The sequence below is a fragment of the Odontesthes bonariensis genome, chromosome 17, assembly GCF_027942865.1.
Source record: "Odontesthes bonariensis isolate fOdoBon6 chromosome 17, fOdoBon6.hap1, whole genome shotgun sequence".
Taxonomy (NCBI): domain Eukaryota; kingdom Metazoa; phylum Chordata; class Actinopteri; order Atheriniformes; family Atherinopsidae; genus Odontesthes; species Odontesthes bonariensis.
Window position 1 is genome coordinate 386,762 of NC_134522.1, and position 25,774 is coordinate 412,535.

The 25,774-nt window shown below is 47.2% G+C and overlaps 1 protein-coding gene across 1 annotated transcript in view; it reads right to left on the bottom strand.

Annotated features, from left to right (window-relative positions):
* Window positions 1-1,549: 1,549 nt before the first annotated feature.
* LOC142365824 (mitogen-activated protein kinase kinase kinase 7-like) overlaps window positions 1,550-25,774 on the bottom strand; it is a 33,508-nt gene continuing 9,283 nt past the window's right edge. The window contains exons 3-14 of the mRNA XM_075447557.1: window positions 21,702-21,767; window positions 19,498-19,543; window positions 17,182-17,320; window positions 16,378-16,502; window positions 10,889-11,017; window positions 10,525-10,655; window positions 9,939-10,023; window positions 9,445-9,572; window positions 8,117-8,255; window positions 6,189-6,247; window positions 5,851-5,966; window positions 1,550-3,352 (exon numbers count right to left, since the gene is read on the bottom strand). Coding sequence (XP_075303672.1) covers window positions 3,184-3,352; window positions 5,851-5,966; window positions 6,189-6,247; window positions 8,117-8,255; window positions 9,445-9,572; window positions 9,939-10,023; window positions 10,525-10,655; window positions 10,889-11,017; window positions 16,378-16,502; window positions 17,182-17,320; window positions 19,498-19,543; window positions 21,702-21,767 — 1,332 coding nt within the window. The 3' untranslated portion in view covers window positions 1,550-3,183. The remainder of the gene's footprint in view (window positions 3,353-5,850; window positions 5,967-6,188; window positions 6,248-8,116; window positions 8,256-9,444; window positions 9,573-9,938; window positions 10,024-10,524; window positions 10,656-10,888; window positions 11,018-16,377; window positions 16,503-17,181; window positions 17,321-19,497; window positions 19,544-21,701; window positions 21,768-25,774) is intronic.

Consider the following 25,774-nt stretch of genomic DNA (forward strand, 5'->3'; position numbering starts at 1 on the left):
GTAATTAAACCTTTACTTAAAAAACCTACTCTTGATTCAGAAGTGTTGGCTCATTATAGACCTATATCCAATCTCCCTTTTATGTCTAAAGTTCTTTATAAAATAGTTGCAGCTCAGCTTTGTGATCACTTACACAGAAATAATCTGTTTGAAGAGTTTCAGTCAGGATTCAGAGTGCATCATAGCACAGAAACTGCACTGCTGAAAGTTGCCAATGATCTCCTCTTAGCCTCTGATAGCGGACTTGTGTCTGTGCTTGTCCTGTTGGATCTCAGTGCTGCATTTGCTACGGTCGATCACAGTATCTTATTACACAGACTTGAACATGTTATTGGGATTAAAGGAACTGCATTAGGCTGGTTTAAGTCATATTTATCTGATAGATTTCAGTTTGTTCTTGTAAATGAAGAATCTTCCTCACACACCAGAGTAAGTCATGGAGTTCCTCAGGGTTCTGTGCTTGGACCGATTCTTTTCACTTTATACATGCTTCCATTAGGTAACATTATTAGACAGCATGGCATAAATTTCCATTGCTATGCTGATGATACTCAGCTGTACTTATCTATGAAACCAGATGAACCCAATAGGTTGGTCAGACTACAAGCATGTCTTAAAGACATAAAGACCTGGATGACTCAGAACTGTCTGCTTCTAAATTCAGACAAACTGAAGTCGTTATCTTTGGACCTGAGCGCTTCAGGGAGAAACTGTCTAGCTATATAGTTACTCTAGATGGTATTTCCTTGGCTTCTAGTTCTACAGTGAGGAACCTTGGAGTTATTTTTGACCAGAATTTATCATTTCACTTGCATATAAAGCAGGTTTCTAGGACTACCTTCGTAATATTGTTAAAATCAGGAACATTTTAGGCAGAGCCTTCAGTTATCAGGCTATCTGGTTCTGATGGAGGTTTCTTCCTGTTAAAGGGAGTTTTTTCTCTCCACAGTCGCCTCGTGCAGGTCAGGATCAGAGAGAAGTTTTGATAAAAGTTTTGGGTTGTGTAACATCTTTGGACAAGCTTGGTGTCATCATCTAAACTTAGAAGTGAAAATAGTTCCAAAAGGCAGAAAATGAAAAGGACATTTTACAATACAAGAAGTGGACATGTAGCATTAATGTGAAATCCTCTCTTCAAAGATCAATTCATTCACTAATATGCAGTAATGTAGGTTCCATTCCACTTTGCTTTGCTTTCTGTTTTCCTGTGTGCTGACACACCATCACACCACTTCCTTCTTCATCAGAACCACCAAAAAACTTTTCTGTATGAAGCAGATCTTAAACTCTTCGTCAGTGGATGAGGGGTGGCTGGTTTATGTCAGCAGAAAAAACACTGAACACTTGTCTAGTATTTTAAAGGTTTCTGCCTCAGACAAACTGACAGTCATCAGAACGGACAGCGCCCCCTGCTGGCCTGATATTAAGGTCCAATTAACCATCAGGAGGATTTTCTCTGAGCAAAGGAGAAAGAGGTTCAACCCAGAGTTAGGGTGCAGTCAGTGAAAGCATTCAGGTTGGTCTTACAAAAAAGGATTAAAACTCAAACTGAAAGTATATACATGTAAGTATAATGTGTTAAAAGTACTTAAAATACAAAAAGTCCTGCTGACAAATGTCCACTCATGATATATTTACATGCTTAGTTTTACAAATCATATAAAAGTATGAACTGCTGTAACTGATGGAGGAGAAACAGAATCATATTTACATTTGTATCAACTGAAGTATTCAGAAATTCGTGGAAGAGCTTCATAATGTTTGTTTTGTCCAAACCTGTACATTAAAGTTGTATAAAGTGAAAAAAAGAAAATAACATATTTAAAAGATTTAGCAGTCAAGTTAGAAGAATCTTTCCATAAAACATGATTTAAACAATGTTAAAAAACAGTATCTAATAAATCTTTGATTAATCTTTGAGTGTTTCAGCTCCACTTCTGTGGAGGATTTAATCTGACCAGATTTCATCTGCTCCTTTACATGTATCTGATGGCTTCCGTGGAGTCCAAAGTCCTCAGCATTCCTCTGACATCAGTGAAAATAAGAAGCACTGAAGTGCATGTACCTCAGTTTTGCACTTTAGTGCAGTAATTGAGTAAAACTAAATGCTCATTCAAAGCCTTTTTCCAGAGTTTTCCTCCAGTAGGGCGCAACCTCGAACACATGCAGTTTTTATCAGCTTCAGCCAACTCAGAAGTCCAATCACATGATGGACCAATCACACGGTGGACCAATCACACGGTGGACCAATCAGTCAAAGAGCTAATCACATAGTGGACCAATCAAAAGGTGGACCAATCACACGGTGGACCAATCACTCAAAGAACCAATCACACAGTGGACCAATCACACGGTGGACCAATCACTCAAAGAACCAATCACACAGTGGACCAATCAAAAGGTGGACCAATCACACGGTGGACCAATCACACGGTGGACCAATCAGTCAAAGAACCAATCACATAGTGGACCAATCAAAAGGTGGACCAATCACACGGTGGACCAATCACTCAAAGAACCAATCACACAGTGGACCAATCACACGGTGGACCAATCACACGGTGGACCAATCAGTCAAAGAACCAATCACATAGTGGACCAATCACAAGGTAGACCAATCACACGGTGGACCAATCACATGGTGGACCAATCACACGGTGGACCAATCACTCAAAGAACCAATCACACGGTGGACCAATCACTCAAAGAACCAATCACATGATGGACCAATCACATGATGGACCAATCACAAGGTGGACCAATCACACGGTGGACCAATCACATATTGGACCAATCACTCAAAGAACCAATCAGAGTGATCACAGCCTGCATGTCTCACATATGAAGTTAATATTTTACATATCGGTCAGGTGGACGTGGGATTATTCAGAGGAGGAAACCCTGGAAGATGGCTCGCTGTGTAACGCACGTGCACATGCACCTTTGGACAGGCTGCTACAACACAGCAACTCTGACTACAACACACACACACACACACATACAGAGTTCCCTGGTTACACTTTGTTGTTTAACACACTGAACAGTCCGGTACCAAACCGATGGTCTGATTCTGAATGATCTAGTTCGGGTTTTGTAGTGCTGTTTTCTGAGAATAAAAACATTCTGGACTGCTGGAGCTGTTTGGATCCACAGGAGGATTAAAGTAAGCCACGGTGCTGGGTCCTAGCTGTTCTGGTTCTGACTCCTGATGAGGCCCAGCTTGCTCCGGAGGTCCTGGCAGTCCACCGACAGCCTGCCGTTGGCCTCCAGCAGCTCGCTGTGCTCCTGGAGGAGGCGAGATGAGGCCTGCTGCTCCCTCTGCTCCTGTTCCAGCTCACACATCAGCTCCTGTCTGCACAAAGAGAAACCGAAAGCATCCGTCTGAACAAAGAGAAACAGAAAGCATCCGTCTGAAAAAACAGAAACACAAAGCATCCGTCTGCACAAAGAGAAACACAAAGCATCCGTCTGAACAAAGAGAAACAGAAAGCATCCGTCTGCACAAAGAGAAACGCAAAGCATCCGTCTGCACAAAGAGAAACGCAAAGCATCCGTCTGAACAAAGAGAAACGCAAAGCATCCGTCTGAACAAAGAGAAACGCAAAGCATCCGTCTGCACAAAGAGAAACGCAAAGCATCCGTCTGAACAAAGAGAAACGCAAAGCATCCGTCTGAACAAAGAGAAACGAAAAGCATCCGTCTGCACAAAGAGAAACAGAAAGCATCCGTCTGCACAAACAGAAACGCAAAGCATCCGTCTGAACAAAGAGAAACGCAAAGCATCCGTCTGAACAAAGAGAAACGCAAAGCATCCGTCTGCACAAAGAGAAACGCAAAGCATCCGTCTGCACAAAGAGAAACGCAAAGCATCCGTCTGCACAAAGAGAAACACAAAGCATCCGTCTGAACAAAGAGAAACACAAAGCATGCGTCTGAACAAAGAGAAACACAAAGCATGCGTCTGAACAAAGAGAAACACAAAGCATGCGTCTGAACAAACAGAAACAGAAAGCATCCGTCTGCACAAAGAGAAACAGAAAGCATCCGTCTGAACAAAGAGAAACAGAAAGCATCCGTCTGAACAAAGAGAAACACAAAGCATCCGTCTGCACAAAGAGAAACAGAAAGCATCCGTCTGAACAAACAGAAACAGAAAGCATCCGTCTGCACAAAGAGAAACAGAAAGCATCCGTCTGAACAAAGAGAAACAGAAAGCATCCGTCTGCACAAAGAGAAACAGAAAGCATCCGTCTGAACAAACAGAAACACAAAGCATCCGTCTGCACAAAGAGAAACAGAAAGCATCCGTCTGAACAAACAGAAACACAAAGCATCCGTCTGAACAAACAGAAACACAAAGCATCCGTCAGTGGACCCGACTGTTCAAACTAATCCTTCCACCAAAGTCAGAGAAGCTTCTTCGGTTCTGAGGTTCTTACAACTTTTTACTCTACAAAGAGCTGGAACTTTAACTTCTGAAGCTGTGATTTACCTGTAAGAACCTGCTTAGGGCTGCTGGTGTCATGGTACTGAGGGTGATGGGTTCAATTATTGGTGATTGCTGATGATACTCAGCTGAACTCATCTATGACCAACCTATTGGGTTCATCTGGTTTCAGACTACAACATGTCTTAAAGACATAAAGACCTGGATGACTGTCTGCTTCTAAATTCAGACAAATCAGGCCGGCTGCCAGTTTGGCTTCAGGAAGCAGACCCCCTCTCAGGTAGGGATGGGAATCGAAAACCGGTTCTTGTTGAGAACCGGTTCCCAGTGTTTCAATTCCTTGGAATTGTTTGGCGATTTTGCAAACGATTCCCTTATCGATTCCAGTGGGCGTGAATGACGTCACCACGCAGCGTTGCGTGGCGAGTCCAGCGCAGCCAGCAGCCAACAGTAAACATGGCGCCCAAGCGGTACAAACGCTCGAAAGTTTGGTTACACATCCCTAAAAAAGACGACAACAGGGCAACTTGCAAAGTGAATATTTCACCAAAGGGAGGAAATACTACCAACATGCAATAACTATGAATGAATGTCGCGTTTTCGATCTGCTCCGGACTAACGTTGGTGAATCTGAACCCAGCAACGTTAGCAACGTTAGCATGTCCTCGGCTAACACTGCAGGTAACTAACTAACTAACAAACACTGCCTACCATGTTAGCACCATTTGGCTCATTGTAAAAGCTGCTGTTAGTAACGGTTAAGGTTAAATTAATGGCTTCTCAGGCATTACATTTAGATGAAATCATGAGAGACAGAGCCTGACTGGCTCAGAGCCAGAGGCTGGTGGTACTACCCCCAGTTCACGTCTACCTCCAGCTTCTCCTTTCACCAGAGCAGGAAGAGTTCAATTACCCAGGCCATGATTGACCAATGTGGACCTCAGCGTTGTTGGGTTTGTGAGGTCATGACTCGTGTTACTTCTAAACTAAACAAAGTTGATGCTGATCGACCGGTTTGTTGTCCTTTTTCTCCAAATGAGAATCGATAAGGGAACCGACAAAGAACCGAATCGTTAAGCAGAATTGAAAATGGAATTGGAATCGTAAAAATCTTATCAATTCCCATCCCTACTCTCAGGTGACCCTAAAACATCCCATAATGCTACTATAGGCTTTGACTGCTGGGGGACCAGTTGCCTTATGCACCCCAAGGACCTGGGATTGGATCAGAGAAGTTTCAATTCAGTCTGCTGGTTTCCTTAGCAAAGCTACTTTTAGCGACTTCTTTGTTTCTGTATGAATTTGACTAATTTTGAATGTAATGAATTTGATTTAATTGGATTCTTATTAGCTTGAACTCAACATGGTCAGAGGCAGCATGTTCGTGGTAACCGGTAACTTACTTTCTACACAGCAGGTCGGCCATTTCTGACTGAACCCTCAAGTATTCCTGAGCCATCCGGATGTGCTGCTCGAACACGGCCATGGACTCTCTGGAGTTTGGACACGGAGCCAGTGGCTGAACGGAAAAACACAGCACGACAGAATCAACCATTTATCAAAGCTCTTTATCATCTGTGCTGTGTTTACAGTTCAGCGAAGCTCCAAACTAACAGAACCTAAAATTCTATACTTCCTGCTCTTTATACTGAACACCAACATATGTATGAACACTGATTAATGTCTTATCACATTTGTAGGTCAAGTTTGCACCAAAGCTTCATACTTTTCATGAACTCACCTGTAGCTGGTGATCCAGCTTCTGATAGGCCGGTGGAACCAGGTCTGATCCATTGGTAGCTGAACACACAGACACACAAACTGTAAAAGACTAAAGATACAAACATAACCCTCACAGATGGAATTATTGTCCCCTGGTGGAGAGTATCGGACCGTATATCGCCCCTTGGTGGTGGAGAGTATCGGACCGTTTATCGCCCCTTGGTGGTGGAGAGTATCGGACCGTATATCGCCCCTTGGTGGTGGAGAGTATCGGACTGTATATCGCCCCTTGGTGGTGGAGAGTATCGGACCGTATATCGCCCCTTGGTGGTGGAGAGTATCGGACCGTATATCGCCCCTTGGTGGTGGAGAGTATCGGACTGTATATCGCCCCTTGGTGGTGGAGAGTATCGGACTGTATATCGCCCCTTGGTGGTGGAGAGTATCGGACCGTATATCGCCCCTTGGTGGTGGAGAGTATCGGACCGTATATCGCCCCTTGGTGGTGGAGAGTATCGGACCGTATATCGCCCCTTGGTGGTGGAGAGTATCGGACCGTATATCGCCCCTTGGTGGGGGAGAGTATCGGACCGTATATCGCCCCTTGGTGGTGGAGAGTATCGGACCGTTTATCGCCCCTTGGTGGTGGAGAGTATCGGACCGTTTATCGCCCCTTGGTGGTGGAGAGTATCGGACCGTTTATCGCCCCTTGGTGGTGGAGAGTATCGGACTCTTTATCGCCCCTTGGTGGTGAAGAGTATCGGACCGTTTATCGCCCCTTGGTGGTGGAGAGTATCGGACCGTTTATCGCCCCTTGGTGGTGGAGAGTATCGGACCGTTTATCGCCCCTTGGTGGTGGAGAGTATCGGACCGTTTATCGCCCCTTGGTGGTGGAGAGTATCGGACTGTATATCGCCCCTTGGTGGTGGGGAGTATCGGACCGTATATCGCCCCTTGGTGGTGGAGAGTATCGGACCGTTTATCGCCCCTTGGTGGTGGAGAGTATCGGACCGTTTATCGCCCCTTTGTGGTGGAGAGTATCGGACTGTTTATCGCCCCTTGGTGGTGGAGAGTATCGGACCGTTTATCGCCCCTTTGTGGTGGAGAGTATCGGACTCTTTATCGCCCCTTGGTGGTGGAGAGTATCGGACCGTTTATCGCCCCTTGGTGGTGGAGAGTATCGGACCGTTTATCGCCCCTTGGTGGTGGAGAGTATCGGACAGTTTATCGCCCCTTGATGGTGGAGAGTATCGGACTGTTTATCGCCCCTTGGTGGTGGAGAGTATCGGACTCTTTATCACCCCTTGGTGGTGGAAAGTATCGGACCGTTTATCGCCCCTTGGTGGTGGAGAGTATCGGACCGTTTATCGCCCCTTTGTGGTGGAGAGTATCGGACTGTTTATCGCCCCTTGGTGGTGGAGAGTATCGGACCGTTTATCGCCCCTTTGTGGTGGAGAGTATCGGACTCTTTATCGCCCCTTGGTGGTGGAGAGTATCGGACCGTTTATCGCCCCTTGGTGGTGGAGAGTATCGGACCGTTTATCGCCCCTTGGTGGTGGAGAGTATCGGACAGTTTATCGCCCCTTGATGGTGGAGAGTATCGGACTGTTTATCGCCCCTTGGTGGTGGAGAGTATCGGACTCTTTATCGCCCCTTGGTGGTGGAAAGTATCGGACCGTTTATCGCCCCTTGGTGGTGGAGAGTATCGGACCGTTTATCGCCCCTTGGTGGTGGAAAGTATCGGACCGTTTATCGCCCCTTGGTGGTGGAAAGTATCGGACCGTTTATCGCCCCTTGGTGGTGGAGAGTATCGGACCGTTTATCGCCCCTTGGTGGTGGAGAGTATCGGACTGTATATCGCCCCTTGGTGGTAGAGAGTATCAGACCGTATATTGTTCTGAATATACTGGTTCTGAACATTAGATGGTGTTTCTGTGAGCTCCTCACCTGTTGGACTCAGGGTTGTCCTCAGCTCTGATTGGCTGCAGGCGGTCACAGGGCTGCTGGAGTGGGTGTGGCTTAGAGAGTAGCCTGGCTGAGAGTCCATGCTGGATGTTCGGGATGGTCCGGAGCGCAGAGCCGCAGGCTGGGAGAGGAAACATTAGGAAGTTATTGTAAAAAGGTCCCTGTTGCCAGCATTGCTTGTGCAGTTACATGACTGACACTCAGCAGGGAGCTGTAAGTGTTTCCTTACTAACATTGTGGCAGGCAGCTGTACGTGTTTCCTTACTAACATTGTGGCAGGCAGCTGTACGTGTTTCCTTACTAACCTTGTGGCAGGGAGCTTTCAGAAGCTCGAGCTGCCGGTGTCCTGTTTGTTCAGACTGGTGTGCCTCAAAAGACTCATCTACTATGTCTAACACATCCAGTTTTAAGCTGTTGGCTAAATTACCAAGCTGTCATTACGATTAGATTCAGACACATATTCAACCATTTCTGCTCATGCTCGATGTGTCGGAGCTATTCCTGATATTCCATTTGCCTTCCAACATTTTATAGCAGAGGTGGCGGGCTAGATCCAAAGTGCCAGCGCACCAGGACACCGCGACCACACCGGGTCCTAACAATGGTGCAATTTACCTTTATATTATGAAGGAACTGTGTCTTTCCAGTGCTTAGGTCTTCTGGACCAACAGGTGGACATGTCTACAGCACCATCCAAAAGCATTGCCAAACAGAACTAAATGGAGATGCACAGGAACAGCTGCGCCACCCATTCTCTGGATGTGGAGCAGCCAGACCTCGGCAGCGTCTAGGCGCAAAGACAGCGCAGAAGGTCATCGAAAGCTGTGATCCACGTCAGGCTCAAGGCTGGCTCTAGCTGGATGGCGCCTCCGTTCACGCTCCATCAACAACAAACTGGGAAAGTATAAGAAGTTATCGTCTCCAATCCGAGGAAGTATTCAATATTTCTGAGTTTGGAAAAGGCCTTTAAACCTGCTGCTCCCTCTGCTCAGAACCAGCTGAATCTGAAGGAGCCGGCCTCATTATACTGATTTAAACTAATTTTAAATCTGATAGAAGCTGATTTATCTGACTGTAAATGCTCTGATTGACCATCCTGCTCATTTCTGACTGTGATTATTAAATATTTTGAGGTTTTAATTGAAGTTTTTCTATGGTTATACTTAAATGTGTGTGTGTGTTGTTGGCCTTTCTTGGCCAGGACACCCCTGGAAAAGAGATTTTTCATCTCTTTATTCCTGTTTAATTAAAAGTTTGAATGAACACAATAATCAGATTGTTTCTAACGTCATGTAAACTCTCTGATTTACCTTCATGGGCTTGAACTGTAACGGGAAGCTCGCCTCAAAGCTCTTCAGGGTTTCGTCTCTGCCGGCCGAGTTTCTGAGTTCGGAGTCGTCGCTACGGTTACTGTTGACGTTGCAGTCGGTGCACGAGCCTGCAGAACCACACACACCAACAAACAGCCTGAATCAGAGGTTCCACGGAGGTTCCACAGAGGTTCCACAGAGGTTCCACAGAGGTTCCTCAGAGGTTCCACAGAGGTTCCTCACAGGTTCCTCAGATGTTCCTCACAGGTTCCACAGAGGTTCCACGGAGGTTCCTCAGAGGTTCCACAGAGGTTCCTCAGAGGTTCCTCAGATGTTCCTCAGAGGTTCCTCAGAGGTTCCACAGAGGTTCCTCACAGGTTCCTCAGATGTTCCTCAGAGGTTCCACAGAGGTTCCTCAAAGGTTCCTGAGAGGTTCCACAGATGTTCCTCAGAGGTTCCTCAGAGGTCACACATCTCTGGTCTCTGACTGTTACCTGTGCTGGTGGCTGATGAGGAGCCACTTCTGCTGGATGAAGATTGGTGGGGGAGGCTGAGGGGCTCATCAGAACCAGGGAAGTACTGAAATGAAAGCAGACTTTATTTATTAGGGTCAGCTGGTGCTGACAGGTTCAGAAAATTTCAGGTTTTTACAGGCAGGAAGCTACAGCTCAGACAGGTTATCTGAGTTCGCCATCGGAGAACGTTCTGGATGTTTGTACTAAAGAACAGCTGATAGCAGAACATCCTGAAAGAGACACTGGTGAAAACTATGCTGCCAGGTCACACAGTCTCAGTGTCCTCAGATGTCCTGCTATCTGCTTTGGTATTTGCTCTAACCCGGTTCTGGTATCCTCTGAGGTTCTGCCCTGAGGTTCTGCTCTAAGGTTCTGCTCTGAGGTTCTGCTCTGAGGTTCTGCCCTGAGGTTCTGCCCTGAGGTTCTGCTCTGAGGTTCTGCTCTGAGGTTCTGCTCTGAGGTTCTGCATGCTGCCCGGTCCACACTCTCTCAGACGAAAGGAAAGCTGTCACATGAATGGACCGTACCTTCATGAATGGACCGTACCTTCATGATTGGACCGTACCTTCATCAGGTGGCTCATGGTGTCCCGGACCTCGCTCATGGAGGGCCGGTGGCTGGGCTCTTTGTCCCAGCAGCGGGTCATCAGAGTCTCGATGGGTTCTGGAAGGTCTCTGATCAGAGGTGGACGGGTTCCTGCGTGTCAGAGAACAAACCGTCAGGATCACGTCTGCAGGACGATCCAAGCGGACCGGATCAACATAGGAATCAACGTTCTTTCAGAGAGTTCTGTGTTGTTTAGACCCAACCCAAGTCTCTGAGCTCCAAGGGTCCCGACGTGCAGAAATACCAGAATCAACAGTTAAAAACAGATCATTGAAAGCTGAAACTGTTCCCAGAATGCACTGCATGTGTCCAGTGTCACTCACCTCTGTGCACGGCCCACATAATGCAGAAAGCAGAGCCACCGATCTCATCAAAGGGCTTCTTTCGGGTGATGACCTCCCACAGGATGATGCCCCAGCTGAACACGTCACACTTCTCACTGTAGCTGCTCCCTGAACAGAAAGGCAGGAAGGTGGAAGGTACTGGTTCTGACCCCAAGAATACAGTTACCTGAAGGTTCTGACCCCAAGGAACCAAACACCTGGTGGTACTGACCCTATGGAACCAGGTACCTGAAGGTTCTGACCTGAAGAAAACAGTTACCTGAAGGTTCTGACCCCATGGAGCCAGGTACCTGCTGGTTCTGACCCCAAGGAACTAAACACCTGGTGGTACTGACCCTAAGGAACCAGGTACCTGAAGGTTCTGACCCCATGGAACTAAACACCTGATGGTACTGACCCTATGGAACCAGGGCCCTCATTTATCAAGCGTTCTTAGGAACAGATCTGTGCGTAAAGCGTGCGTGCGATCATTCCTGAGCAAAGTGTGGGATTTATGAACATGTACTTGAACTTAGAAATGTGCCTAAATCTACGCACAGTTTTGACCATGCTTACGCACATTGCCTAGTGGTAGAATTACGAAACTGCAAATGGTGTTGATCGCTGCACAGGGGAATATTACAATGTTCATTCAATTGTTGCATTACAGTATGTCTGACAGCATTTGGGTCCGTGTAGCCTATGCAATTCCAAAGCACGGTGCATTAGACCTACCTGGCGTTCATTGCATTTCATTCAGAGTGTAACAATAATTGTTTCACCAGAAGACCTGACAATAATCAGCCTAGTTTAATTGATATGGGTATAAAAGGCACACGTAGGACATGCCATTCAGAACGCAACATGGCCCATCTTGCATTGCTTGAGGATCTGGAAAACCGTGCGCTACGGAGGGAGCGCGTGTTTAGGGAGCGTGCAGATTTATTGGCAGAAAGTAGTGAGTGGCTTCTAAGCAGGTTCAGATTTCCAAAACATATATTGCTCGACCTCTGCCGTGAATTGGGGCCATTTCTCGAACGAGAAACTAAGCGCACGCAAGCCATACCTGTGCTGTGCATATACAGATGCTGTCCACTCTGGGCTTTTTGGCTACAGGTACGTTTCAGCGCGAGGTAGGAGATCGATGCGGCATTTCTCAGCCGTCCATGAGCCGAATTCTGCCCACAGTGTTGGATGCGATTATTTCTTTGGCCCCGACTTACATTCGATTCCCTTATGGGGGTCCACGCCAGGCAGCATTAAGCGAGGGTTTTATGGTATCGCGCAGTTCCCCAACGTCATAGGAGCAATAGACTGCACTCACGTCGCACTAAAAGCACCATCACAGCACGAATACAACCTCGTGAATTGGAAGGGGAAGCACTCCATTAATGTACAGCTTATATGCGACAGTGATATGCTGCTTCTCAATGTCGTTGCCCGATGCCCAGGGGGGACGCACGATTCCTTTATTTTGCAGAACAGCTCCGTGGGTCTTCGTTTACAAGAAGGAGCTGTTGAAGATGGATGGCTTATTGGTGAGTGTTGCGCAGCATGTTTGCAACATTGGTTATATTCAGTGTTCGAACTACGGGGGGACTCGGGGGATCCGAGACCCCCTGAAACTGACACGAGACCCCCCGAAAACATGATTTGGGAAATGTTGGGGGGTCTCTAAAATATTGGCAAAATGTGATTTCCCCTAATGAGTTATGATTGCAGACGCGATGCGTGTGTGGGGGTGTGGAGCCTGTGTGCGTAATTGGCATAAAGCTGTGCTGTCCGCCGCGTATGATTCTGTATTGCTTCTCATGTGTTTTCGAGATCCGCGCTCTGAGTCAAGCGCAAGCAAGCAAGTTCCGGTGGCTTTTAAAGGGAATGTTGGTGCCATATATGGTTACTTGGGGGCGTTCCATGATGCAAATTAGTCTGCTCGTGCCCGCGCAAGGTGAACTGGCAGGTGTGGTATTTATCATTGCAGATTACCTACCAGTGTGCGTACGACCTGTCTAAGAACGTTTGATGAATACCGATTTTTATGTACTTGGGCACATTCTAAATTTCACTCATACGACAGGATTTAGAAGGGATTCTACGCACTAATGATGAATGAGGGCCCAGGTACCTGAAGCTTTTGACCCCATGGAACTAAACACCTGGTGGTACTGACCCGATGGAACCAGGTACCAGAAGGTTCTGACCCCAAGGAACTAAACACCTGGTGGTACTGACCCTATGGAACCAGGTACCTGAAGGTTCTGACCTCATGGAACTAAACACCTGGTGGTACTGACCCTATGGAACCAGGTACCTGAAGGTTCTGACCTCATGGAACTAAACACCTGGTGGTACTGACCCTATGGAACTAGGTACCTGAAGGTTCTGACCCCAAGGAACTAAACACCTGGTGGTACTGACCCTATAGAACCAGGTACCTGAAGGTTCTGACCCCATGGAACTAAACACCTGGTGGTACTGACCCGAAGAAAACCGTTACCTGAAGGTTCTGACCCGATGGAACCAGGTCGCTGAAGGTTCTGACCCCATGGAACCAGTTACCTGAAGGTTCTGACCCCAAGGAAACAGTTACCTGAAGGTTCTGACCTCAAGGAACCAGGTACCTGAAGGTTCTGACCCCATGGAACCAGGTACCTGAAGGTTCTGAACCCAAGGAAACAGTTACCTGAAGGTTCTGACCTCAAGGAACCAGGTACCTGAAGGTTCTGACCCCATGGAACCAGGTACCTGAAGGTTCTGACCCCAAGGAAACAGTTACCTGAAGGTTCTGACCTCAAGGAACCAGGTACCTGAAGGTTCTGACCCCATGGAGCCAGGTACCTGAAGGTTCTGACCCCATGGAACCAGGTACCTGAAGGTTCTGTCCTCAAGGAACAAGTTACCTGAAGGTTCTGACCCCATGGAACCGGGTACCTGAAGGTTCTGACCCCAAAGAAACAGTTACCTGAAGGTTCTGACCCCATGGAACTAAACACCTGGTGGTACTGACCCGTTGGAACCAGGTACCTGAAGGTTCTGACCCCATGGAACTAAACACCTGGTGGTACTGACCCTATGGAACCAGGTACCTGAAGGTTCTGACCCCATGGAACTAAACACCTGGTGGTACTGACCCGTTGGAACCAGGTACCTGCTGGTTCTGACCCCAAGGAACTAAACACCTGGTGGTACTGACCCTAAGGAACCAGGTACCTGAAGGTTCAGACCCCATGGAACTAAACACCTGGTGGTACTGACCCGTTGGAACCAGGTACCTGAAGGTTCTGACCCCATGGAACTAAACACCTGGTGGTACTGACCCTATGGAACCAGGTACCTGAAGGTTCTGACCCGATGGAACTAAACACCTGGTGGTACTGACCCGATGGAACCAGGTACCTGAAGGTTCAGACCCCATGGAACTAAACACCTGGTGGTACTGACCCGTTGGAACCAGGTACCTGAAGGTTCTGACCCCATGGAACTAAACACCTGGTGGTACTGACCCGATGGAACCAGGTACCTGAAGGTTCAGACCCCATGGAACTAAACACCTGGTGGTACTGACCCGTTGGAACCAGGTACCTGAAGGTTCTGACCCCATGGAACCGGGTACCTGAAGGTTCTGACCCCAAAGAAACAGTTACCTGAAGGTTCTGACCCCCTGGAACTAAACACCTGGTGGTACTGACCCTATGGAACCAGGTACCTGAAGGTTCTGACCCCCTGGAACTAAACACCTGGTGGTACTGACCCTATGGAACCAGGTACCTGAAGGTTCTGACCCCATGGAACTAAACACCTGGTGGTACTGACCCTATGGAACCAGGTACCTGCTGGTTCTGACCCCAAGGAACTAAACACCTGGTGGTACTGACCCTTTGGAACCAGGTACCTGCTGGTTCTGACCCCAAGGAACTAAACACCTGGTGGTACTGACCCCAAGGAACTAAACACCTGGTGGTACTGACCCGATGGAACCAGGTACCTGAAGGTTCTGACCCCATGGGACTAAACACCTGGTGGTAGTGATCCTAAGGAACCAGGTACCTGAAGGTTCTGACCCCATGGGACTAAACACCTGGTGGTACTGACCCGATGGAACCAGGTACCTGAAGGTTCAGACCCCATGGAACTAAACACCTGGTGGTACTGACCCGTTGGAACCAGGTACCTGAAGGTTCTGACCCCATGGGACTAAACACCTGGTGGTACTGACCCGATGGAACCAGGTACCTGAAGGTTCTGACCCGATGGAACTAAACACCTGGTGGTACTGACCCGATGGAACCAGGTACCTGAAGGTTCTGACCCCATGGAACTAAACACCTGGTGGTACTGACCCGTTGGAACCAGGTACCTGAAGGTTCTGACCCCATGGAACTAAACACCTGGTGGTACTGACCCTATGGAACCAGGTACCTGAAGGTTCTGACCCCATGGAACTAAACACCTGGTGGTACTGACCCGTTGGAACCAGGTACCTGAAGGTTCTGACCCCATGGAACTAAACACCTGGTGGTACTGACCCGATGGAACCAGGTACCTGAAGGTTCTGACCCGATGGAACTAAACACCTGGTGGTACTGACCCGATGGAACCAGGTACCTGAAGGTTCAGACCCCATGGAACTAAACACCTGGTGGTACTGACCCGTTGGAACCAGGTACCTGAAGGTTCTGACCCCATGGAACTAAACACCTGTTGGTACTGACCCGATGGAACCAGGTACCTGAAGGTTCTGACCCCATGGAACTAAACACCTGGTGGTACTGACCCGATGGAACCAGGTACCTGAAGGTTCAGACCCCATGGAACTAAACACCTGGTGGTACTGACCCGTTGGAACCAGGTACCTGAAGGTTCTGACCCCAAGTAACTAAACACCTGGTGGTACTGACCCGTTGGAACCAGGTACCTGAAGGTTCTGACCCGATGGAACTAAACACCTGGTGGTACTGACCCGATGGAACCAGGTACCTGAAGGTTCTGACCCTATGGAACTAAACACCTGGTGGTACTGACCCGATGGAACCAGGTACCTGAAGGTTCTGACCCCATGGAACTAAACACCTGGTGGTACTGACCCGATGGAACCAGGTACCTTAAGGTTCAGACCCCATGGAACTAAACACCTGGTGGTACTGACCCGTTGGAACCAGGTACCTGAAGGTTCTGACCCCAAGGAACTAAACACCTGGTGGTACTGACCCGATGGAACCAGGTACCTGAAGGTTCTGACCCCATGGAACTAAACACCTGGTGGTACTGACCCGATGGAACCAGGTACCTGCTGGTTCTTGTTATATCTGAGGAGTCAGAGTTCACACTAAGACTTTTGTGTGTGACCAGCAGCTATGTGGAAACTCATCAACCTGCTGCTCGGGTTGCTGCTCGGGTTGCTGTTCAGTTTGCTGCTCCGGTTGCTGCTCAGAGTCCAGCTCTGCTGTGGTTTTGTGAACATTTAAAGATGGACACAGACTGTAACTCACCTTCGAACACCTCGGGGGCCATCCAGGCTGCGCTGCCCTTGTTGTTGGTCATGTAGGTCTGAATGTCGCAGGCGGTCCCAAAGTCACAGATCTTCAACACGGTCCCACGGGCCACCAGGAGCAGACTGGAACAGAACCAGGTGTTAGACAACAGAACCAGGAGCAGACTACAACAGAACCAGGAGCAGACTGCAACAGAACCAGGTGTTAGACAACAGAACCAGGAGCAGACTACAACAGAACCAGGTGTTAGACAACAGAACCAGGAGCAGACTACAACAGAACCAGGAGCAGACTGCAACAGAACCAGGTGTTACACGCAAAGACCTGCAAATCCTTCCAGCATTTAAATGGACACAGGAAAAAGTCGACCAATAAGATGCTGAGACAAATAAATTTTTGTTTCATTATTATTTCATTGACATCTTGTCTGAACCCTTGTTCTGAAGCAGCCAGCATGGTTCAGTACTGTTGGACCGTGTTGGACCGTAAATAGGTTTTAAAGGATTTGCAGTTAACTGTTTTTCTTTATCCGGTTTTACTTTATGAAAGCATATATTTTGATGTGAGGTTGGGACAATGAGCAGAACTTTGAGGTTATTATGAATGTGGACAACATTTCACTTTCACCTAAAGTCAACCTGATGGAGTCCAACAGAAAGTGTCAGAAAGTCTGTGAAAGTGTCCTTTAATCGCAGAGAAGTTACAGTCAGCAGCAAACGAGCCGGCCAACACCAACATCGCACACAAAGCATTTTTTCTGACACAGTGATGATGAACAGATGCATCATGGGAAAGTCTTACTTTGGTGGTTTGAGGTCTCTGTGGATCAGAGCTTTGGGCTTCATGGCATGAAGATAAGCAACTCCCAGAGCGCACTGCAGACACCAGCTCATGGCATGAGAGGCGGTGTAGTCGGGGGGAGGGTCAGCGCTGTGCAGGACTGAAATACAAAGGACAGAAGTTACTGTGGCCTTAACACGGTGGGACAAGAGACATCAGTTACTGTGGCCTTAACACGGTGGGACAAGAGACATCAGTTACTGTGGCCTTAACACGGTGGGACAAGAGACATCAGTTACTGTGGCCTTAACACGATGGGACAAGAGACATCAGTTACTGTGGCCTTAACACGGTGGGACAAGAGACATCAGTTACTGTGGCCTTAACACGTAACTGATGTGGCCTTAACACGGTGGGACAAGAGACATCAGTTACTGTGGCCTTAACACGATGGGACAAGAGACATCAGTTACTGTGGCCTTAACACGATGGGACAAGAGACATCAGTTACTGTGGCCTTAACACGATGGGACAAGAGACATCAGTTACTGTGGCCTTAACACGGTGGGACAAGAGACATCAGTTACTGTGGCCTTAACACGGTGGGACAAGAGACATCAGTTACTGTGGCCTTAACACGGTGGGACAAGAGACATCAGTTACTGTGGCCTTAACACGGTGGGACAAGAGATATCAGTTACCGTGGCCTTAACACGATGGGACAAGAGACATCAGTTACCGTGGCCTTAACACGATGGGACAAGAGACATCAGTTACTGTGGCCGTAACACGGTGGGACAAGAGACATCAGTTACTGTGGCCTTAACACGGTGGGACAAGACACATCAGTTACTGTGGCCTTAACACGGTGGGACAAGAGACATCAGTTACTGTGGCCTTAACACGGTGGGACAAGAGACATCAGTTACTGTGGCCTTAACACGATGGGACAAGAGACATCAGTTACTGTGGCCTTAACACGGTGGGACAAGAGACATCAGTTACTGTGGCCTTAACACGGTGGGACAAGAGACATCAGTTACTGTGGCCTTAACACGGTGGGACAAGAGACATCAGTTACTGCGGCCTTAACAAGGTGGGACAAGAGACATCAGTTACTGCGGCCTTAACACGGTGGGACAAGAGACATCAGTTACTGTGGCCTTAACACGGTGGGACAAGAGACATCAGTTACTGTGGCCTTAACACGGTGGGACAAGAGACATCAGTTACTGTGGCCTTAACACGGTGGGACAAGAGACATCAGTTACTGTGGCCTTAACACGGTGGGACAAGAGACATCAGTTACTGTGGCCTTAACACGGTGGGACAAGAGACATCAGTTACTGTGGCCTTAACACGGTGGGACAAGAGACATCAGTTACTGTGGCCTTAACACGGTGGGACAAGAGACATCAGTTACTGTGGCCTTAACAAGGTGGGACAAGAGACATCAGTTACTGTGGCCTTAACACGGTGGGACAAGAGACATCAGTTACTGTGGCCTTAACACGGTGGGACAAGAGACATCAGTTACTGTGGCCTTAACACGGTGGGACAAGAGACATCAGTTACTGTGGCCTTAACAAGGTGGGACAAGAGACATCAGTTACTGTGGCCTTAACACGGTGGGACAAGAGACATCAGTTACTGTGGCCTTAAAGCTGCAGTCTGCAAGATTTGTTGTTGTCATACGTAAAGTCCTACTTTTTGGCATTTTAAGAGTTTACATGATCTATCAGAACGCTTGAAGTTGAAAACGGTGACCTCCGTAGTCGCAAAATGCAAGAAATGCTTATTTTTTAACCGAAAAATAAAAAGTTATTCAACTTCCTGTCCCGCCCCATCAAAACACATGAGAACTCGTGCACGTAGACGTGCACGCCAGATGCGCCTACACGACTCCTCATTCATCAACTCACCTGTCATTTGCGATCATGGAAGACACAGTAAGTAGACTAGCCCGTAATGAAGTTCAATAGTCCAGATAAATAAGCGTGGGGACGAGCCTACCTTGTATCGCGCGTGCACAATCGGTGATTGACAGGCAACAGAGCCCAGCTCGTAAACCTGATTGGTTACCTTTTACCGGTCCGGTCTGCAATTTTGTAAACAAACCTGCTGGCTTTGGAGGGACCTAGCGGGACATATAGGGGACATAGAGAACTCTTTTTTTTTTGTATTGGGGTATTTAATGTACTACTTTCAGAATCCCCGGACAGTTCCAGGCATTAATTGTTGAAAAAGAGTTGCAGACTGCAGCTTTAACACGGTGGGACAAAAACACCTTTTAAAAAAAAAACACATAATAACGGACTTCTCTCAGCAGGAACTTACGGTTATATAGCGAGCCACATTCTGCGTATTCCATCACCAGACAGACCTGGCAACACAAAGCATGTTAGGGTGAGAACACAGCGGCACGATACACCAAACTCATCCTCAGTTACTGAATTAATGTTCCCCGATTAAACCTCAGTTAATGAGTTAATGTTCCCCGATTAAACCTCAGTTAATGAGTTAATGTTCCCCGATTAAACCTCAGTTAAAGAGTTAATGTTCCCCGATTAAACCTCAGTTAATGAGTTAATGTTCCCCGATTAAAAATCAGTTAATGAGTTAATATTCCCCGATTAAACCTCAGTTAAAGAGTTAATGTTCCCCGATTAAACCTCAGTTAATGAGTTAATGTTCCCCGATTAAACCTCAGTTAAAGAGTTAATGTTCCCTGATTAAACCTCAGTTAAAGAGTTAATGTTCCCTGATTAAACCTCAGTTAATGAGTTAATGTTCCCCGATTAAACCTCAGTTAAAGAGTTAATGTTCCCCGATTAAACCTCAGTTAATGAGTTAATGTTCCCCGATTAAACCTCAGTTAAAGAGTTAATGTTCCCAGATTAAATCTGAATTAATGAGTTAATGTTCCCCGATTAAACCTCAGTTAATGAGTTAATGTTCCCCGATTAAACCTCAGTTAACCCCTTACTGCGCGCCCCCCATTTTCACGTTTTTTGCCAAAACGACATGCCCAAGTTGTAAACAGCACAGATCCCACATTTGTTGAGACTCAGAGATGTGTCTGGTATCATTGGAAAGGTAACACTCTCAGGAATATTATAAAAGTGTCTGTGTGATGCTGTGTCTTACTGACCCAGAGTGGGAGGGGTTAGAATGATGGGGTTGTTTCCCCGTCCATATGTTTGCCTATACATTAAATTGGGTAAAGCCATTCAGGGACCTCTAGGCCTCTATAGACCTAGCTAGGTCAGAGCCACATGTCTTGACTTCATGCAGTCCAAATTTGGAGTCAAAAGACCAAAAAATGAATTGTTCAGAGGTATTTTTCAACAGGTATGTCTATGCGTTTTCCTTAGTTCCTTTTTGGAGTCTCCAAAAGGACACTTGGTTACCAAAGCTGTATAACCAGAATCAAACAATAATATAATATAATATCTATCTATCTATCTATAACAGTATCAATTACAATATCAAACCAATATCAAAATCACAAATCTCTTTGTGTGTTATGATTCAATGCAACAATCTGTACGCATTTACATTATGCACGTTACGCACCACACGGGGCATTTCCCCTATGATGGATAACGCATGGATTTGTTTTGGCACATACAAGCTTGATAGTATAGTCCCATACACCGTTGGAAACCTTAGACTATTGGCTAAAAGGTTATAAACATAATTTACATGGAAATCGCCATTGGCTGGAACTACTGTCATTCTAAGTAGTATTGTGGGAAGTGAAGACGTGTGTCCTCATTGGCTTTCAAGACGTGTACTGCCCACTAACCATGCTCCGATTGGCTTGTGTCTGGTGTCAATCGAAGCTACAGTACCTGACACACCTCCACATTGAGTAATTTGTAAGCAATGGACTGGCATATGACTCGGAGCCAGCTAGATAAGTTACTTTTGCGTCTTTAGTCGCCCAAAGTACGTTTTGCGGTTGGACAATACATCAACATTGTGAGGAGAGGATTAAGTTTATAAGAAAAAGGACTTCATATTTCATAACCATGGATACTTGGCAAGCTTTACAAGGTGTCCCCGAGTCACGAAAAGGTTTTGGTGGATAACAGCAAGGCTTGAAAGGTAGGTTGAGATGTCACACTGAAACACGTTAGCTTAGAGGCTAGCTGAGCTAACGTCTGTTACTGTTATGGCTGTGAGCAACCATTTGATTCGGGAATGGTCTTGAATGAATCGGGTGAATCTCAGCTTTCTAACGGTGTATGGCATGACTATACTTGTTAAGGGATGGCGATTCAGGATTGAACTAAAGTGCATACCGCCCAATTCCAATCCCAAGTGTACCGCTGACGGTACAGCGTGCAGTAACAGGTTAAAGAGTTAATGTTTCCCGATTAAACCTCAGTTAAAGAGTTAATGTTCCCCGATTAAACCTCAGTTAATGAGTAAATGTCCCCTGACACTTGCTGAGTCCAGACCAAACTGAAAATTAGTGACAAGATATTTGAAAAGAGACAAAATATGCAGTTTGAAACTGAAGAAGTATTACTCACTGGGTCTTTACATGAGCCGTACAGCTTAACAATGTTGGCATGGCTGACCCGAGAGAGCTGGCGGAGCTGGACACCAACAAATACGAACAAAGAAAAAAAGATAAACAAAGAAACCAAACATCTTAATAAACAACCTCACAGGGTGGATCTGGATGATTTATTATGAACAAAGGAGAATACAGTTTATATCAGACTGGTTGGTAAAATACAAAATACAAAGCAACAGAACCATCACACCAGAACATGTCACCTACATGACCACTGTACCACTACAACTGTCAACTACAAGACCACCACAACGACCATCAACTACAGAAACACCACAACGACCATCAACTACTCCACCACCACAACGACCATCAACTACACGACCATCAACTACACGAACACCACAACGACCATCAACTACACGACCACCACAACGACCATCAACTACAGAAACACCACAACGACCATCAACTACATGACCATCAATTACACGAACACCACAACGACCATCAACTACACGAACACCACAACGACCATCAACTACACGAACACCACAACGACCATCAACTACACGATCACCACAACGACCATCAACTACACGAACACCACAACGACCATCAACTACACGAACACCACAACGACCATCAACTACACGATCACAACGACCATCAACTACACGACCACCACAACGACCATCAACTACACGACCACCACAACGACCATCAACTACACGATCACCACAACGACCATCAACTACACGATCACCACAACGACCATCAACTACACGAACACCACAACGACCATCAACTACACGACCACCACAACGACCATCAACTACACGACCATCAACTACACGAACACCACAACGACCATCAACTACACGATCACCACAACGACCATCAACTACACGATCACCACAACGACCATCAACTACACGAACACCACAACGACCATCAACTACACGACCACCACAACGACCATCAACTACACGATCACCACAACGACCATCAACTACACGAACACCACAATGACCATCAACTACACGACCACCACAACGACCATCAACTACACGACCATCAACTACACGACCACCACAACGACCATCAACTACACGACCACCACAACGACCATAAACTACAAGAACACCACAACGACCATCAACTACACGACCACCACAAAGACCATCAACTGAACGATCACCACAACGACCATCAACTACACGACCACCACAACGACCATCAACTACACGAACACCACAACGACCATCAACTACACGAACACCACAACGACCATCAACTACACGACCATCAACTACACGACCACCACAACGACCATCAACAACACGACCACCACAACGACCATCAACTACACGACCACCACAACGGCCATCAACTACAGAAACACCACAACGACCATCAACTACACGACCACCACAACGACCATCAACTACACGAACACCACAACGACCATCAACTACACGAACACCACAACGACCATCAACTACACGACCACCACAACGACCATCAACAACACGACCACCACAACGGCCATAAACTACAGGAACACCACAACGACCATCAACTACAAGAACACCACAACGACCATCAACTACACGACCACCACAACGACCATCAGCTACACGACCACCACAACGACCATCAACTACATGAACACCACAACGACCATCAACTACAGAAACACCACAACGACCATCAACTATACGACCTCCACAACGACCATCAACTACAGAAACACCACAACGACCATCAACTACAGAAACACCACAGCGACCATCAACTACATGACCACCACAGCGACCATCAACTACACGACCACCACAACGACCATCAACTACACGACCACCACAACGACCATCAACTACACGAACACCACAACGACCATCAACTACACGACCACCACAACGACCATCAACTACACGACCACCACAACGACCATCAACTACACGAACACCACAACGACCATCAACTACACGAAAACCACAACGACCATCAACTACACGAACACCACAACGACCATCAACTACACGACCACCACAACGACCATCAACTACACGACCATCAACTACACGAACACCACAACGACCATCAACTACACGACCACCACAACGTCCATCAACTACACGACCACCACAACGACCATCAACTACAAGAACACCACAACGACCATCAACTACACGACCACCACAACGACCATCAACTACACGAACACCACAACGACCATCAACTACACAACCACCACAACGACCATAAACTACACGAACACCACAACGACCATCAACTACACGAACACCGCAACGACCATCAACTACACGAACACCACAACGACCATCAACTACACGAACACCACAACGACCATCAACTACACGACCACCACAACAACCATCAACTACACGACCACCACAACGACCATCAACTACACGAACACCACAACGACCATCAACTACACGAATACCACAACGACCATCAACTACACGACCGCCACAACGACCATCAACTACACGACCGCCAAAACGACCATCAACTACACGAACACCACAACGACCATCAACTACACGACCACCACAACGACCATCAACTACAGGACCACCACAACGACCATCAACTACAGAAACACCACAGCGACCATCAACTACATGACCACCACAACGACCATCAACTACACGAACACCACAACGACCATCAACTACACGACCACCACAACGACCATCAACTACACGACCACCACAACGACCATCAACTACAAAAACACCACATCGACCATCAAGTACAGAAACACCACAACGACCATCAACTACAGAAACACCACTACAACTGTCGGCGGCTCGACCTCCACAACGACCATCAACTACATGAACACCACAACGACCATCAACTACAGAAACACCACAACGACCATCAACTACAGAAACACCACAACGACCATCAACTACAGGACCACCACAACGACCATCAACTACACGAACACCACTACAACTGTCGGCGGCTCGACCTCCACAACGACCATCAACTACAGAAACACCACAACGACCATCAACTACACGAACACCACAACGACCATCAACTACACGACCTCCACAACGACCATCAACTACAGAAACACCACAACGACCATCAACTACAGAAACACCACAGCGACCATCAACTAAATGACCACCACAACGACTATCAACTACACGACCATCACAACGACCATCAACTACACGACCACCACAACGGCCATCAACTACAGAAACACCACAACGACCATCAACTACACAACACCACAACGACCATCAACTACATGACCACCACAACGACCATCAACTACACGACCACCACAACGGCCATCAACTACAGAAACACCACAACGACCATCAACTACAGAAACACCACAACGACCATCAACTACACGAACACCACAACGACCATCAACTACACGATCACAACGACCATCAACTACACGACCACCACAACGGCCATCAACTACAGAAACACCACAACGACCATCAACTACACGACCAACACAACAACCATCAACTACAGAAACACCACAACGACCATCAACTACACGAACACCACAACGACCATCAACTACACGATCACAACGACCATCAACTACACGACCACCACAACGACCATCAACTACACGACCACCACAACGACCATCAACTACACGACCACCACAACGGCCATCAACTACAGAAACACCACAACGACCATCAACTACACGACCACCACAACGGCCATCAACTACAGAAACACCACAACGACCATCAACTACACGACCACCACAACGACCATCAACTACACGACCACCACAACGACCATCAACTACACGAACACCACAACGACCATCAACTACACGATCACCACAACGACCATCAACTACACGACCACCACAACGACCATCAACTACACGACCACCACAACGGCCATCAACTACAGAAACACCACAACGACCATCAACTACACGACCACCACAACGACCATCAACTACACGACCACCACAACGACCATAAACTACACGACCACCACAACGACCATCAACTACACGACCACCACAACGGCCATCAACTACAGAAACAC